Source organism: Hippocampus comes, unplaced genomic scaffold (genome assembly GCF_001891065.2).
Source record: "Hippocampus comes isolate QL1 unplaced genomic scaffold, H_comes_QL1_v1.1 scaffold30, whole genome shotgun sequence".
Lineage (NCBI taxonomy): Eukaryota > Metazoa > Chordata > Actinopteri > Syngnathiformes > Syngnathidae > Hippocampus > Hippocampus comes.
In genome coordinates, this window is record NW_017805705.1 from 336,143 (window position 1) to 353,042 (window position 16,900).

Consider the following 16,900-nt stretch of genomic DNA (forward strand, 5'->3'; position numbering starts at 1 on the left):
GGGGGGGGCAGCTGTTGGAGAGAAGGGAGAGAGAGAGAGAGAGAGAGAGAGAGAGAGAGAGAGAAGGAGGGAGGCAGATGGAGGTGGGGGAGACGGAGTGGAAGAAATAATCGGGGAGCGTCTAATAAGGGTGTGCTCTGTTTTCATGTCATGGACCTTTGGCATTGCATTTCATCCCGTTGATGCTTGCGCGTATCATCAGGTAGGATTAAGTAAGGTCAACAGTCAGCGCAAAGTGAATACGTCTTGGACGAAATCTACAGCCCAAAGGGACTGCCTGGATCATTTTCAGGCAGTGAATTCTGTGTTCAAGGGAAAAAAAACAAAACAAAGCATCACTAGTGGTGATTTTCACGCTCATGTCCGTATTTGGAAGATTGGAGAGGCGACGACTCGTCAACGGTGAAGGATGCTAACCTACCTGGCGGTCCCTCATTGGGCCTTGCTTACCGGTCTTCGACACACCTGGCGGCCTCGCACAACTCCCAGCGTTTAGGATGTGAACGGGGCCGTGATGGATTCATTTGTGAGGAGACACAAATCTGCGCGGTTCACAAGGCAGGAATGATATGTGCATGGAAGTGCATTGAAAGGCCCAAGTGGCGCTTCCTGTCCCTCGACGGTGTGACACATTCAGTTGCAGGAGGCGAGAGTGCAGCGAGCCTCCCCTCCCCCACCGACACAGTCATGTGACGTCATTTTTTCCCCTGGATGCGAGGAGGAAGACAGAATGAAGTGCTAGCATCCTCCCCTCGCACGAATTTACCCAATTATTTGATTCTGCTGCACTCAAGCACTCAACACACCGATGCCCTCCTCATATCCATTTTTTGTCTCACACGGTGTATGCCAAGATTTGCATCAAGGTTTTCTTGTGTTCCACGTTTTTCTTTTGTCTTGCCTGTCATGAGCCTATATTTCCATACCCGTCTGCTGTCTTATGCTAATACTATCGGCCCATTTCTGCACCCTGGCTTCCTTTTGTTGTACATAGCAGATTTTTGCACCTTGGTTTCCTCAAGTCTTACAACGTATAGGCCCGTATTTACATGTAGCTGTCCATTGCACCTTATACAGTATGAACCAGATTCCTCCCATTCATAGATGAGGGAAAAAGCGTGCAGTCATATGGTTTTCTGGCTGCGCATCATCTCCCTTTGATTCGTCTGTCGTGAGCACGCCTTCATACTCAATTTGCATTCTGGGTAAAGTAATCCTTAAAAGGGGCTGCTCCCTGTGCAATCAAGTACTTTTCCTCTTATGTGTTTCAGAAACTCCAGGTAAGATGTAGTCATACTTTATGCCACACATTTTAATCATGTCTAAAACAAACAAAAAAAAAGGACTTACAGAACGCTATCAAATGTATATAAACTGCTTCTGTCATAGTTTATTTGTTGTTGTTTTCTTTTTTGGTCAGATGGGATGCGGATGCAGGCAGGAAGAACCAGCATCTGCCTGTACACTGTCTCCTAACCCCCCCCCGCCCCCCAAAAAAAAAGCCCACTAGCTAGAGCTTCTTAAAGGGAAGACAACCCCCATTTTTTCTTTACAATATATTCTATGTGCCACCACTAGTGATATTCTGATTAATAAAGTGTTTGTGATGCGCCTGCTTAATCTATCTCAGGGAACGGCCGTTTTGCCAGTTGCTCTCGACCGACAAATGACGTCACAGTTGCTCAGGGCTCTGGTAACGATCAGTCTCGGCTCAGCTTGCGGACGTCACATGACCATACGCAAACAGGTGAGTTTTTCTTGGTGTTGCAGAGGATAAGCCTTCAAGATATTTCCATAGTTTGTCTATTGTGTCAAGCTGCTCTCACACAGGTACTTGCATTCTCTGGTCCAAATTAGTTGATGGGTTTGTCCACCTTGGTTCTTTTGGCGAAGGACTAAAAATATGTCAAAACAAACCACGAGCCTTCTCTTGCTGGTCATAAGAATGTAAAGGAAGGCTTGCTGTACAGATGAGCAAGTGACAAGCAAACAAAGCAAGCACGTGTGTGGCAAAGATTATTTCCCACAATTGCTCCAAAAATGTTTTCTTATTGACTATGTGTATTTTTGTTAATCTACAGTCACGGATGGTGACAGGCAGAAGAATTAAATGCTCCTCCACTATATGGCAGAATGTACATTTTACCTGAAGCCCCGTTTATTTGCGTTTGGACATTTGTGATTGTCGATTTTTGTTTGGTTTGTTTTTGTAACCTGTCCTCCGGCATTCACTGAAAATCCTCGTTGCGTTTGTACTCCGACCAGAGCGTTTAAATAAACTATCAGTTTGGCGCCATCTGGTGGAATCTTTGCGGTGGCGTTGTTAGGTTTCATCCAGTCCGTGTAATTTTCGTCGTGTTTGAAATGTCCTAGTTTGTTGTCGGTCCCTGAATGCATTTTGTGCGTCCTCAAAAGTTAAACCAACAGAGGGCGCTCAAAACCGCTCTGAAGTTTTGTTTGACAACCACAGAGCTCAGAATTAGGCACTGCCCAATTAAGCAACCAGTTATCTTTAATTATATAGTTATTTCTTGTCATAGATGACCACGATGAAAGAACAAACGTCATAAAACACGAAATGTCAATCAGAACTAAGCAATGTTATATTTGTAAAGGCATATATCGACGTGTATCTCATCAGAGTGTGCTGGTGTACCTAATGTTGTGACCTATGACTATGAGAGTACAGGGAATGTGATAGGTTGAACAGTAACTGATTTATTTCAGTGGGGGGGGGCACAAAAAATCACTATGAACACCCAGGGTTATAATATAATATAAAATAAAATAGAATTTAAAATAAACAGTGAAGCGAGATAGCAAGACCATTGAAACTCACTATGCTGTCCGCCTCTGCTAAAATCAGCGACATCCTTACTTAAACAGATCACTCAATTCTCCCCATGAATAGAAATTATAAGCAATATGACATAGTCGGAATTTGGTGCAGTTTCTTGTGTTTACTGAAAAAAACAACAAAAAACGGAAAAAAACAACTTGGGGCATTATATTTGAATGTTTTCTTATCAGCTAAAAGCAACTCTCTCTCTCTCTCTCTCTCTCTCTCACACACTTAAACACACAGCATGTATAAACCAGTAGGGTACACATTCACGGTGAAGGTTGTCAGACAATGGCGAGCGCTAATTGCAACAAGTTGGTTGCACACACTTTCCCTCTTAATGCCAAAAGCAAAAGTTTCCTCTTGTGTCCTCAGTCCTCATTTGTTTCACGGCTGATTGGTGAACAAAGAGGCAACAAGCCACTTTCACCCCATGATTACGCTTCTAATCCCACCGACTGATGGGATAACGTTTAGGGGAGTTAATGAGGAGGTAACAAGTCATTCTCTGAGGGCACGGGAGGAAGTCCGCCAAGTTAAGCTGCTTTAGGTGTAAGAAAGACCCTCGGCGTTTACTTTGTGTTGATGGAAAACACGTTTGCTGAAGGCCAATTGGCTAAATGGAGTGCCTTGCTTTCGCCAGTCATCAACAACTTGTCTTGTGTGATGATTTGTATCCTTTTTAACTTCCTCCAGTTGTTGCCTTTTGTTTTCATTATGATCGTGCGTGGCCGCTAGAGGACACTTCACTGCTATCTTCTGTTTGAATACACAGGCTACTCATTGGGCAGCACGGTGGTCGAATAGCGCAGAGGTGATGGGGTTCATGTTGGACTCCGGCTTTCCTGTGTGGACTTTGCATGTTCTCGCCGTGCCTGTGTGGGTTTTCTCCGGGTATTCCGGTTTCCTCCCACATTCCACAAACATGCGCGGTAGGTTGATGGAGCGCTCGAAATTGTCCCGACGTGTCAGTGCAGATGGTTGTTCGTCGATGTGTGCCCTGTGATTGGCTGGCGACCAGCTCAGGGTGTACCCTACCTACTGCCCCCAAGTCAGCTGGAAAAGGCTCCAGCACACCCTCGTGAGAAGCGGATGGATGGATATTACGAGGTAAGTTAATGTGTTACTGTTTTCACTATGAAAGGAAATATTACTTACTTTATGAAATGCGTGTATGTGTGTGTCTGTGTGTGTGTGTGTTGCTTTTTCCTTTGCTCTTTTTTGTGGCTTTTTTGCAGCACTTACTCAATGTCGACTGAGATGCAAATGCTCCACGTGATTAGCTTTTAGCAATCTTCCATCGATCGTTATTCCCATTAAAGAAAGGGGCACCCTGAACAAGGCGTTAAGAGGAGGAGGTTTGTTTTATTCGCAGTAGTTAGTGTTGCAGGTGTGTGAGACTGTAAAAAAAAAAAAAAAAATCAGTTACAGCGGAGCCTTGAGATATGACTGACCTGACGTATGACCTATTTGCTTTGACTTGTGAGCAAAATTTTGTGGAACGAGTGCCGTTTGGTGCGAGTCGGCTCAACTCATGCAGCAATTAGTTAGATAGCGGACAATTTTCAAAAGTGACTTCAAGATGGTTATCGCCACTCCCAGCTGAAGTTTACTCTCAAACTAAACATAAAACAAAAGAGAATCACGTTTGTATTTAAAACAACCGCATAACTTTGCCTTAAAGTCGGCCGGCTTCATTCCAACAGATTATGCTAAATGCTCTAGATGGGTACCTTCTCAAAAAAAAAAAAAAAAAAAAAAAGGGATTTTCTTTCCATGTAGAAGTGTAAAATAAATAGACAATGCTTGTTGCAATAGGTAAGAATGAAACAGAATGAAGCGAAATCTGAACATGATAGAAAGCTTTGCAAAGTTTGTGCCTGTCAAGTTGTTGCTCTCACAACGTCGGCCTTCCAATCCAATCCGTCTTCCCAAAGACGCAGCAGCCGTTTCCCCTCACCACGTCTTGCCAATAGATTGAATGTGTTCTTTGGCCTTCATCCTTAATGAGGCAATGCTGGATTTCCTCGGGTCTGGCGAGCACGGATAGGCCGACAGCGGCGGCGGGCACATGGAGCCCATCCGAGGCAGGTGGGGGGTGCACCCCAGGGCGGGTGCGTTGAGGAAGGAGGGCGGCACCGAGGGGGGAGGCGAGGCAGTGTAGGCGCCGCCGCCTCCTATGAAGCCCGGGAGTGACTGCAGGGTAGCCGAGGCCCCGATCGGCGAGGCCAACCAGGGTTCCAAAGAACCCGTGGTGGGGCCGCAGCCAAAAGAGAGTAAGGAGGCGGGGGCGGTGGTCTCCGGGAGCTTGATGGAGTTCACTTCCAGCTTTTCCTGCCGACGCCACTTAGCCCGACGGTTCTGGAACCAAACCTGGGAGCCATCACAGAGAGTTCAATGCAACTGTATTCATCCTCCAGAAAGTTGCCAAAACATTCTGTGCGCCCACACAATTAAAAAGAAAAAAATTTTATTACTATGCACAACACTATGTAGTACATGCAGTTTTGCAAACCAATATTATGATAGAACTATTATTAATATACATTTTCCCCACGCAGTCCTGCCAGACTTTTCCCCAATAATTTGATTAAGTACAATCTCTTTTTTATTCTTTCTTTCTTTCTTTTTTTTTGTGTGTGTATATGTGTGTGTGTGTGTGTGTGTGTGTTTGTTCTGCAAACGTTTTGAAGCCAAGAGCTACTACTTGCACACAGATTAATACACACCAACAAATTTTGCTCAAAATACCTTCAGGATGTACGTCGTTAATCTTAAGCATGTACGTTTATGTGAAGACACTCACGCTCGTGTTTTATCGCGATAATTAGGAAACAGAAGACTTATAAATATGCAACTCTGTAGTTTGTCAAACTCTCTGCCGGTGTTTGCATTTTCAAATGATCACTTATGCCACATTCCGAGAAAAATGACAATGCCACACCTCTGGTGAGCTATTTTTAGGACAAGGCCTGCTGACTCCTTTTGCGGTCTTGACATCAACACGAGAACAACGTTCAGGCGTGAAAAGCAATGCGGTTTACTGAGCGTTTTTCGGGATGCTTTCTAATGGCCCAAAAAAAAATTTTTTAACTTGATGTTGAAACCACACCGGCGCTTCTTTGATTTGAGAAATGACTAAAATAAATCCAGCCGTTTCTCATACCTGCACTCGGACCTCGGGCAAGTTGACTTTGAGGGCCAGCTCCTCTCGGCTATACACGTCCGGGTAGTGGGACTTCTCGAAGGCTCGCTCCAGTTCGTGCAGTTGGAAGGTGGTGAAGGTGGTCCGGTTGCGACGGTGCTTCTTTTTTGGGTTCTCGTCGTCCGACAACTTGCAGCCTTCCCGCTCCGGCGAGTCCGGACAAGGCGCGTCACCAACGCCGACGGCGCTCGGGCAGCACATGCCTGCAGCAAGAAATGTAATTATTATCCTTGGTGGATTTTCTACGCGGATCAAATCGTCAAGGAAGGGTCGACCTAAAACAAGGGAAATTCATTCATATTGGCTACATTAAAAAGCGAACCAAAAAAAAACAAAAAAAAAAACGGAACTATAGCAAAATAATCAAAACAAATAAGACGAATTGCACCGAGTAAATTAATATATTTACGAAAATTAAAAGGGAACGAAATTTTGTTCATAAAACGGTTTAATAAAACGAAGTTTAATACATAACTAAAATGAACGTTGAGAGTATAACCGCAATTGAAGGAGTAAAAACGAAATGAAATACACGTTTAAATACATTTAAAAATAAACTAGAAAAAACCCTCAAACGTAATCAAACAGAATTAAGTAGTAAAATATAAAAAACATTTTAATAGATCAAAATAAACTGCATTAAAACTAAAATATGTATCCAACAAAAATGAAATGAACGAAATCAAAAACATGTCACTAGAACAAATGAAGTAATAAAATGAAATACAACCAACTTTAATTTAGAAAAAGTACAACATGGAATGATTGAAAATGGAACAAAATAATTACACAAAATGCAAAGCAGACTTTGGATAAAATAAAGCCAAAATAACATCAAACCATCAACGCAAAAACAAACAACCCAACGACGTTACGGCGAATCCAATTCGATCGAACGTACCGTCCAAACTTTCTGCGAAGTGACTTTTGTGACTTTGTCGAACGCGCCGCTGCTCCTGCGCGTCTTTGCCTCCGACTTTGGCGGGCAAGCTGCAGGCGGTCGACCTGTGGAACAGGAGGTCCTCCTTGAAGCCCAGGATGGCCTCGATGCTGTGCACCCTGGCCGGGTTGCCCGGTAGCTGCTGCTGGTGTTGGTGTTGGGCGAGGGCGCGAGCGGAGGGGGACTGCTGCAGTCGCTCGTCCATCATCATCATGGTCATCATCCTCTTCCTCCTCTGGGAAGGCGGTCCGATCAGCCACATGGGTCGGCGGGGGACTAACAAAGATGTCATGATAGTTGCGTGGAGCAGCCTCCGGCTTTTAAACTAACGCCCACCGGCCCACCCACCCACCTGTTCCACTCTTCCGACGTCACAGAAGGGGGGACGTCCCGGATTCTGGGACGGGGAGGGGGGAGGGGGGGGACAAATGTGCAGCATGTGTAAAACCTACTTACATCAATCTTCAAACCATCTTTCTGCTCCTCCAGATGTCATGTTCATGTCAGTCTGAGAGCGAGGAAAGAAGGAAGATTAGGATTAAGGTACAACAAAATCATAATTACAAGATTTCTTGCCAGCATTGCTATCTTAAAAGTTCGTTCAAATGGTTGCCAAACTGAATCGAGGTCTCATTAATTGAGTTAGGTGGGGCGTGATTGGTATTTGTAGCCTGAAAACCACTGCCAAAAGAAAAAATGCAATCGCTTTGGCCCATCCAATTGAACTATATCGGAGTTACTTGAGGAAATTCAATCAGACAAAAATATACCTTTTGCCACAGTTTTGTGGCCAAATAAAGTTCGACAAACCGTTTTAGAGGGAGGCGTCAACTGCGGTAAGTGCGTGGACCCTCCCCCTGGGAATCATACAATAAGGACAATTTTTAGAGATAACCATTTAGGAGCAAACAAAGATTGACAGGAGTGTGGTAATCCCGCTTAAAGGGGGATTACATGATGTTGCTCAAAAGAGTTAAAACCCGCTAAAACTATTTAGCTTTTCCTAATTGCACAAGGTGACCTCATCCTTTGTGGGTTTGCCAAAGGACGAGGAGGGGGGGTGGCGGGGGAGAGATGCTAATTAACACAGCAGGGTCAATGTACAACTTCCTTTTTTGTGTTTTGGTTCATTTTTGGCTTGTTTTGCAGGGTCACAGACATTTGGTGACACAAGCGAGTGAACACGGAAGAAAATATGACGACTGTAACAGCTCCCGCTCTTTTTGGAACACTTTGGGTAAGCTTTTCAAATCTTTGTTTGCCCTGTTTGTAAGGAGGCTATTACCGACGTTGCTTTATGCACTGGGGCACCAATAAAAAAAGAGCCTTCACCAAACTTTCAGCTTCAATTGTCCAAGAAATGAAGACTCAGCAAAGCCAACCTCTAATTGTTTATTTGAGTGATTCAATAATCCATTTATTGGGTATTGTTTTCATGAAGTCTCGTTCATCCATCAGCACTTTAATTACTTTTAAATGCCTTTGAAACGACTGAATTGGCACTCTACAAAGGCTTACAAATGTCAACGCCAAGAACCAGAAAATATTGCTTTTATTTATATATATATATATATATATATATATATATATATAAATTATTTTTATATTTTACCTCATTTCGCGCCTGGAGATCAAAAGTGTCTCAAAATATGAGCATTTCATAAGCCTTTCTAAGGAGAGCTTTGAGGAGTCACAGGTCACACATTGGGCAAAAATATGAACACACACGGATGACGGCTGGATGGAGTGGGAGGGGCCGTCCGACAAGCTGCGCCCGTGTGATCCTATTAGATGTTAATCTTCAGACTGCAAATCCGCAGCCGCTCAAACTTGGGCTGCTGTGAAACACTGTTGAACGTATAACACCCCCCAAACACACACACACCCTTGGCCCCGAGCACCTTCCCCCCCAGCCCAACTCACCCCTAATCGTCCCCTCGTTGACAAGTGTTTGGATAATGCCCAATTACATTAAAACCGTCCCTCCACCAGGTATTAATCGCTCTTATTTTGATCATCTTTAGTGGCCGCGCGGAGCCTCGTCTTGAATGCATTTCAAAATCCAATTAAGGATTTGAAACGTGATCCCGTCATGTTGAATCAAACATAAATGCAATCATGCGATAGTTTCGCCTTCCCTTAATTGACTTATGCAAATCCCATGATTCGGTGAGAATCGAAATATCGCGGGGAGGGAAAAAACATCACAATACTTATTAGTCCGTATTTGTTAAAACAGCTTTCTCAAAACAGGTGGGTAAAAAAAACAAAAAACAATCGGGGTCAAAAAGGTCATCTGACCCAACTTCCTTAGTTGTTTTGTACAACAAAATGACCCAATTTTGGTTTGTGACCTGCCCATTGTCAATCGAGAAGTCATCTCCAAAGAGAAATCAGAAAGCAGCCAACACGCACAGAAGTACTGCATCATACACGTCTTTATTCCATCCACACCTTCACGTCACTTGTTGGACTCGCACGGTACAGTCCTGCGATGTTGCAGAGTCGTATTTGGTACACACTGTAGATTGCAAACCAAGGTGAGAAAATTCGAGGGATTTTATTGTCGATATTTGATTGATACCATCTCAGTATATTTCCGAGTGGGTTGTTTTAGGTGTGTTACAATCAAGGAAGAAATTTGCCTCCCCGCCTTCCCGATTCTTAAACTAAACATACATCGTACCATGCAAAGGTCTTTAGACCACCACTAGCTTTGTTCTTGTCAAAACAAAAAAAAACAAACAAACAAAAAACATCTTTAATGCAACGTATGAATAGTAGGACAGATAGCAGGATCAAGTTAACCACAAAAACAAATCCCACAAAATTGACTCTACTTTTTTGGTGAGGCTCTGGATTAAGGTGCAAATAACAGGAAGTTTTTCGTAGTGGTCACACACGGATCTGCTCGAGATCCAGGAAGTAGTGCGCTAGTTAATAAACGGATGGATAAAACAAACACAATAATTTTACTTATTTATCTTTTTGTTAACAGTTCGCCTTGGCGGAAGTCGTCGCGCGACTTCCCGATTGGCTGCTTTCGATCGCTACAAGAAGAAATCCAACGGTGGCTTTTGCACAGCAGCTTCTTCCTCCCCCCATCACTTGAAGGTTCCCTCACATGACGGCGCACTTCTCCTCGGCTTTGGTCTTGAGCTCGGTGACTGTGGCCGACGCCTTCTCCTTCAGCTGATCCATGTCCATGTTCTGCAAGTTCTGAATCTGGCCCATGAGGGAGTCCTTGCCCTCCTCCTCGGTGGCGTCCTCGTCCACCATCTTGAGCAGCTCCTCGGGCACGTCCACGTCGTCGCCGGCCATCTCGATCATGTTCTCGTCCTGCTCGCTCTGCGGCAAACAACGGTAAACAAACGCTTGCGCTTAGGTTGGTATCCGTACGTGTTGGCGTGATGATGTGAGATTTTCCGACATGCCCCGCCCTATTTGTCAGGAAATGATGCAAGAGTCCAAATAACAAAATCGCTTGGCCTTCACAAAAAAAAAAAAAAAAAAAAAAAAAAAAAAGAATAAAACATGTGACTTTCAGGTCCAATGATGGGGATTAGTCCCGGCCCGCGGTCTAAAGATAACGTCCACGAGTCGCACGAGACGCTAATTCCATAAGACGACCGACGACTTCCTGTTAGTCAGTGAAAGTATTTACCTCTTCATTTAACCCCCCCCCCACACTTCCCCCTGCTTTCAATAATGAATCCATTGTATCCTCTTATTATTGTCGCCATGCCGCAAATGTATTTCGCTTTAAATAAAGACACGGCGGCCTCTGTTGTTGCGCATACAATGTAAAGATCATTCGAGCGGAATAATTAGATTTATACATTGATGTGCTTTAAAAAAGCCACAGAGCGACTATTGTTTTTTTTCATTTTTTTTTCCCCATCACGCAATAGCGGACAAGGTCGCACGCATGCATTAAAATCACACTTTTTAAATAGAGTTTCCCTATTGTTGTGTGCATTAGAAGCTGTATTCAAATTATAAATGACATACATACCTTTTGTGCTCCCCCCATGCCGACTATATCTTCCGTATTCGTCCTTTTTTTTTTTTTTCCTCTCTCTGTTTGGATATTACGCGGTAGGAGAAGTCCAATTTCATGGGCTGATGCAATAGCGAGTGATCCTGGGATCTGTGCTCTGTGGACTTTTGGCTTCTACGAAAGGTCAACACCTTTCTCTTTTTAAGTATTGAGCAACAACATTGAGAAACCAACAAAAAGTTCAAAAAAAAAATCTTTGATCAAGAAAAATCTATCCCGAAATGCATTAGATTCTAAACAACTATACGAACCCAAATACTGCCTTCCAATTAATAGTCCGCATTTTGGGAGAGGCGTCAAGACATGAAAATCCGTCCTGGATTTCAAAATAAAAGTGTGCTTGATGAACTCCCTGTGCCATTCCACCTTTATCATTCAAACACAACCTTTTAAACCAAAGGGCGGCCTCGTTTATTGTAATTGCAGTCTTAGGATGATGAGGACTTTGCTTACCTTCGGCAGCCTGTACTTTTCCCTGAGGCACACCCTCAACGTCGCCCTCTCAGCCTTCTTGTGCAAGAAATCCGCATCTCTCTCCATCCTGAAACATATTCATTCATTCAATTATGGGCCAACCTGCAGGGAGTAGGCTTCATAACCAACAGGGGTGCCACCACATCCCATTCTGCAGGTGCGCCATAATAGGAAGGAAGGAGCAGTTTTTTGTTTTTGTTTTTTAGGGGGTGGGGGGGTTACCCAACAACGTCGTTAGATATGGTAGTGTATTGCATTTGTGTGATCACATGCGTGTACGCGTGAGTAATTAATCACCGAAACAATCTAATGCCCAATAACTGCTCGAGTGAGCCGATGTTAGGTTAACCCTCCCCCGCTAGAAAAGTAAACTTTCTTGTCCCGCGTTTGACTCTTGTGCAACATTTCTTTGAGGTGAGTATTCGTCCCTTAGCCAATTAAAGATTAGGATTATCAAACCAGACTGGGAGGAGCACGTTTAAAATAGCAATAAAACACAAACATATGCGCACAGGCTGTTTGGTTTGTTCTTGAAACATTGGGCATACCGCCTAAACTTCAGAGGAAATGTTATAAAAATCCTACAAAAACATGTAATCTGCACAATAAATGTTATGATGATCATAAAAACATATATATATTGAGTTGATTGAGTCTATATTTTTGTCATAAATTTCGGCATTTGGAGGAGTTTATGCAAACCCAAATGGCTCCAATATTGTTTCAAATGTTAAAAGAAATAATTTAATAAACGATTAAAAAAAAAAAGAAGAAAAAACACTTTCCTAACCACGAGAGGCTGATAAATCCCCTTATGTAATTTGGGTTGACGGGATTTACTTCGTGTTGTGGGATACTACCTTGATGCCCAAACTACCTCATCAAAAAAAAAAAAAAAAAATATATATATATATATATATATATATATATATATATATGAGTATTTTTTTGTCAATAATATGCCTGCACTCAAATGTAGCCTGGATGTTGTTTAAAAAAATAAATTACATCAACTGACTGAAATCAATTGAATCCATTCATTTTGTGATTGCTTACTCAAATTATAATGTGAAACGTCATCCAGAACTGAGGGGAAAAAAAAAATCAATGTCAGATTAAGGGAGATTATTGATCCACAAATACGCAGCATGTCGCCTGGACAATGTTAATGTTTTCTACATAAAATCTTTGACGCTTTAGATGTGATGACTTGCTATCGGATAGCAGAAGTGCAGTATTTACGCAAATCAATGTGAGATTGCGCTCGAGAAGGTCAACCCGCGCTAATCCAAAATGGAGGCCCTCACTTACTTCTCCTCCACCAATTGTTTCTGGTACTCCTCGTATTCCTCGCGCGTCATGCCCGCCGCCTTGGCCGGATCCGAGGGGGTGGCCTCCTCCTCCTTATCTCCTCCACCGCCCAGGCCCATTCCTGAAAGCGGGTTCCCGATCATGCTCTTGATTAAGAAAGCCATGGTGACTTGTCGCTTGTTCTTTTTTTTTTTCTTTTTCTTTTTAGGTGGTGGAGGGCGAGGAACAAAGAAAATGGTTTGGGTTGCTTTCCGTGCTCCGGTTCCTTTAGCTCCCCTGTAGCTGTCGAGCTAACCTGCTGCCTGTATATGCAACCAAGGACGCACTGATGACCAGCAACAAACATACACAATCCCTCACACACGTACACACTCAGTTGTGTGCTTTTGCCATAATCTGGATTAAATCCTGCGCAGCTCCACGATGCTAAGAGACAGATGGCCTGTTTACATATCTATTTTTAAATCAGGGAGGCCTTTCGGGCCGCTTGCACGTTTATTTTTATTTTTTTTATTGATTGTGCACCAAAAACCATGTTTTTTTTTTTTTTTTTTAAACAGAATTCGAGTTGAAACCCGAGATTGTTGATTTATTGAATTGGCGGAATACTCTCAGCGTTACGGTAGAGAGCCAAGCGGGATTACGGGTCTTGTTTATCCCTGCTGGAGCCTTTCTCCATGCCGTGCTGTTGTTTGAGGGGGAGAGGATGATTGACAGGTGGGAGAGAGAGGGAGGTAGCATTTGTGACTTCTCCATCATCATCATTACACATTGAGAACGACAAAGGGCTAACTAAATTTCGGTCATTTGCCGTTTATGCTGTTTTATTGGATTTGTGTAACACTGTGCCACTTCAAAACTTTAAGGAAAATACACCGATGTACAGTAAGACATTTTTAGCCGAAAAAAATTACCATGTATTGTGAGGCGTTTTTAGCTGAAAAAAAACGGCCATGTATATAGAAAGACGTTTTTAGCCAAAAAAAACGACCATGTATAGAAAGGCATTTTTAGCCGAAAAAAACGACCATGTATAGTAAGGTGTTTTTGGACGAAATTTTTAGCCGAAAAAAACGACCATATACAGTAAGGCATTTATGTCCGAAAAAAACGACCATGTACAGAAAGGCGTTTTTGGATGAAATTTTTAGCCGAAAAAAACGACCATGTATAGGAAGGCGTTTTTAGCCGAAAAAAACGACCATATACAGTAAGGCATTTATGTCCGAAAAAAACGACCATGTACAGAAAGGCGTTTTTGGATGAAATTTTTAGCCGAAAAAAACGACCATGTATAGGAAGGCGTTTTTAGCCGAAAAAAACGACCATATACAGTAAGGCATTTATGTCCGAAAAAAACGACCATGTACAGAAAGGCGTTTTTGGATGAAATTTTTAGCCGAAAAAAACGACCATGTATAGGAAGGCGTTTTTAGCCGAAAAAAACGACCATATACAGTAAGGCATTTATGTCCGAAAAAAACGACCATGTACAGAAAGGCGTTTTTGGATGAAATTTTTAGCCGAAAAAAACGACCATGTATAGGAAGGCGTTTTTAGCCGAAAAAAACGACCATATACAGTAAGGCATTTATGTCCGAAAAAAACGACCATGTACAGAAAGGCGTTTTTGGATGAAATTTTTAGCCGAAAAAAACGACCATGTATAGGAAGGCGTTTTTAGCCGAAAAAAACGACCATATACAGTAAGGCATTTATGTCCGAAAAAAACGACCATGTACAGAAAGGCGTTTTTGGATGAAATTTTTAGCCGAAAAAAACGACCATGTATAGGAAGGCGTTTTTAGCCGAAAAAAACGACCATATACAGTAAGGCATTTATGTCCGAAAAAAACGACCATGTACAGAAAGGCGTTTTTGGATGAAATTTTTAGCCGAAAAAAACGACCATGTATAGGAAGGCGTTTTTAGCCGAAAAAAACGACCATATACAGTAAGGCATTTATGTCCGAAAAAAACGACCATGTACAGAAAGGCGTTTTTGGATGAAATTTTTAGCCGAAAAAAACGACCATGTATAGGAAGGCGTTTTTAGCCGAAAAAAACGACCATATACAGTAAGGCATTTATGTCCGAAAAAAACGACCATGTACAGAAAGGCGTTTTTGGATGAAATTTTTAGCCGAAAAAAACGACCATGTATAGGAAGGCGTTTTTAGCCGAAAAAAACGACCATATACAGTAAGGCATTTATGTCCGAAAAAAACGACCATGTACAGAAAGGCGTTTTTGGATGAAATTTTTAGCCGAAAAAAACGACCATGTATAGTAAGGCGTTTTTAGCCGAAAAAAAAGACCATGTATAGTAAGGCGTTTTTGGCCGAAAAAAACAACCATACATAGTAAGGCGTTTTTAGCCGAAATTTTTGGCCGAAAAAAACGACCATGTATAGTAAGGCGTTTTTAGTCGAAAAAAACGACCATGTATAGTAAGGCGTTTTTAGTCGAAAAAAACGACCATGTATAGTAAGGCGTTTTTAGTCGAAAAAAACGACCATGTATAGTAAGGCGTTTTTAGTCGAAAAAAACGACCATGTATAGTAAGGCGTTTTTAGTCGAAAAAAACGACCATGTATAGTAAGGCGTTTTTAGTCGAAAAAAACGACCATGTATAGTAAGGCGTTTTTAGTCGAAAAAAACGACCATGTATAGTAAGGCGTTTTTAGTCGAAAAAAACGACCATGTATAGTAAGGCGTTTTTAGTCGAAAAAAACGACCATGTATAGTAAGGCGTTTTTAGTCGAAAAAAACGACCATGTATAGTAAGGCGTTTTTAGTCGAAAAAAACGACCATGTATAGTAAGGCGTTTTTAGTCGAAAAAAACGACCATGTATAGTAAGGCGTTTTTAGTCGAAAAAAACGACCATGTATAGTAAGGCGTTTTTAGTCGAAAAAAACGACCATGTATAGTAAGGCGTTTTTAGTCGAAAAAAACGACCATGTATAGTAAGGCGTTTTTAGTCGAAAAAAACGACCATGTATAGTAAGGCGTTTTTAGTCGAAAAAAACGACCATGTATAGTAAGGCGTTTTTAGTCGAAAAAAACGACCATGTATAGTAAGGCGTTTTTAGTCGAAAAAAACGACCATGTATAGTAAGGCGTTTTTAGTCGAAAAAAACGACCATGTATAGTAAGGCGTTTTTAGTCGAAAAAAACGACCATGTATAGTAAGGCGTTTTTAGTCGAAAAAAACGACCATGTATAGTAAGGCGTTTTTAGTCGAAAAAAACGACCATGTATAGTAAGGCGTTTTTAGTCGAAAAAAACGACCATGTATAGTAAGGCGTTTTTAGTCGAAAAAAACGACCATGTATAGTAAGGCGTTTTTAGTCGAAAAAAACGACCATGTATAGTAAGGCGTTTTTAGTCGAAAAAAACGACCATGTATAGTAAGGCGTTTTTAGTCGAAAAAAACGACCATGTATAGTAAGGCGTTTTTAGTCGAAAAAAACGACCATGTATAGTAAGGCGTTTTTAGTCGAAAAAAACGACCATGTATAGTAAGGCGTTTTTAGTCGAAAAAAACGACCATGTATAGTAAGGCGTTTTTAGTCGAAAAAAACGACCATGTATAGTAAGGCGTTTTTAGTCGAAAAAAACGACCATGTATAGTAAGGCGTTTTTAGTCGAAAAAAACGACCATGTATAGTAAGGCGTTTTTAGTCGAAAAAAACGACCATGTATAGTAAGGCGTTTTTAGTCGAAAAAAACGACCATGTATAGTAAGGCGTTTTTAGTCGAAAAAAACGACCATGTATAGTAAGGCGTTTTTAGTCGAAAAAAACGACCATGTATAGTAAGGCGTTTTTAGTCGAAAAAAACGACCATGTATAGTAAGGCGTTTTTAGTCGAAAAAAACGACCATGTATAGTAAGGCGTTTTTAGTCGAAAAAAACGACCATGTATAGTAAGGCGTTTTTAGTCGAAAAAAACGACCATGTATAGTAAGGCGTTTTTAGCTGAAAAAAAAGACCATGTCTTGTTAGGCTTTTTTGGCCGAAAAAAAACAACCATGTATAGTAAGGCGTTTTTAGCCGAAAAAAAA

At 41.9% G+C, this 16,900-nt stretch overlaps 3 protein-coding genes and 1 long non-coding RNA gene across 5 annotated transcripts in view; 1 reads left to right on the forward strand and 3 right to left on the reverse strand.

Moving 5' to 3' along the window:
- znf532 (zinc finger protein 532) overlaps positions 1 to 826 on the reverse strand; it is a 10,081-nt gene extending 9,255 nt beyond the window's left edge. The window contains exon 1 of the mRNA XM_019882930.1: positions 422 to 826. The gene's annotated coding sequence lies outside the window, so the exon portion shown is untranslated. The remainder of the gene's footprint in view (positions 1 to 421) is intronic.
- A 3,091-nt stretch (positions 827 to 3,917) lies between these two features.
- On the forward strand, positions 3,918 to 10,073 carry LOC109523570 (uncharacterized). Of its 2 annotated transcripts, none has more exons than XR_002169795.1 (3): positions 3,918 to 3,952; positions 8,137 to 8,224; positions 9,986 to 10,073. It is a non-coding gene; the product is annotated as an uncharacterized LOC109523570 (long non-coding RNA). The 2 variants fall into 2 exon arrangements; XR_002169796.1 differs by lacking the exon at positions 3,918 to 3,952 and adding an exon at positions 7,436 to 7,530.
- On the reverse strand, positions 4,188 to 7,349 carry rx3 (retinal homeobox gene 3). Its single transcript, XM_019882788.1, has 3 exons — positions 6,949 to 7,349; positions 6,009 to 6,250; positions 4,188 to 5,215 (listed from the first exon to the last, which is right to left on the reverse strand). The coding sequence occupies exons 1-3, from the start codon at positions 7,277 to 7,279 to the stop codon at positions 4,799 to 4,801; spliced, it is 990 nt and encodes a 329-aa protein (XP_019738347.1). The 5' UTR covers positions 7,280 to 7,349; the 3' UTR covers positions 4,188 to 4,798.
- A 24-nt stretch (positions 10,074 to 10,097) lies between the features above and the next one.
- cplx4a (complexin 4a) lies at positions 10,098 to 13,044 on the reverse strand. Its single transcript, XM_019882789.1, has 3 exons — positions 12,833 to 13,044; positions 11,501 to 11,588; positions 10,098 to 10,335 (listed from the first exon to the last, which is right to left on the reverse strand). Exons 1-3 carry the CDS (start codon positions 12,994 to 12,996, stop codon positions 10,108 to 10,110), a joined length of 480 nt encoding a protein of 159 aa, XP_019738348.1. The 5' UTR covers positions 12,997 to 13,044; the 3' UTR covers positions 10,098 to 10,107.
- Positions 13,045 to 16,900: the final 3,856 nt, after the last annotated feature.

What these genes read in the sequence shown, in the direction of transcription:
- rx3 (XM_019882788.1), bottom strand. Translation starts at nt 7,279, where the DNA reads ATGACATCTTTGTTAGTCCCCCGCCGACCCATGTGGCTGATCGGACCG. An exon ending in CTTCGCAGAAAGTTTGGACG is followed by an intron (nt 6,251 to 6,948) that starts GTACGTTCGATC and finishes TTCTTGCTGCAG; the next exon opens with GCATGTGCTGCCCGAGCGCC. An exon ending in TGCCCGAGGTCCGAGTGCAG is followed by an intron (nt 5,216 to 6,008) that starts GTATGAGAAACG and finishes GATGGCTCCCAG; the next exon opens with GTTTGGTTCCAGAACCGTCG.
- cplx4a (XM_019882789.1), bottom strand. Translation starts at nt 12,996, where the DNA reads ATGGCTTTCTTAATCAAGAGCATGATCGGGAACCCGCTTTCAGGAATG. An exon ending in AAACAATTGGTGGAGGAGAA is followed by an intron (nt 11,589 to 12,832) that starts GTAAGTGAGGGC and finishes AATATGTTTCAG; the next exon opens with GATGGAGAGAGATGCGGATT. An exon ending in AAAAGTACAGGCTGCCGAAG is followed by an intron (nt 10,336 to 11,500) that starts GTAAGCAAAGTC and finishes TGTTTGCCGCAG; the next exon opens with AGCGAGCAGGACGAGAACAT.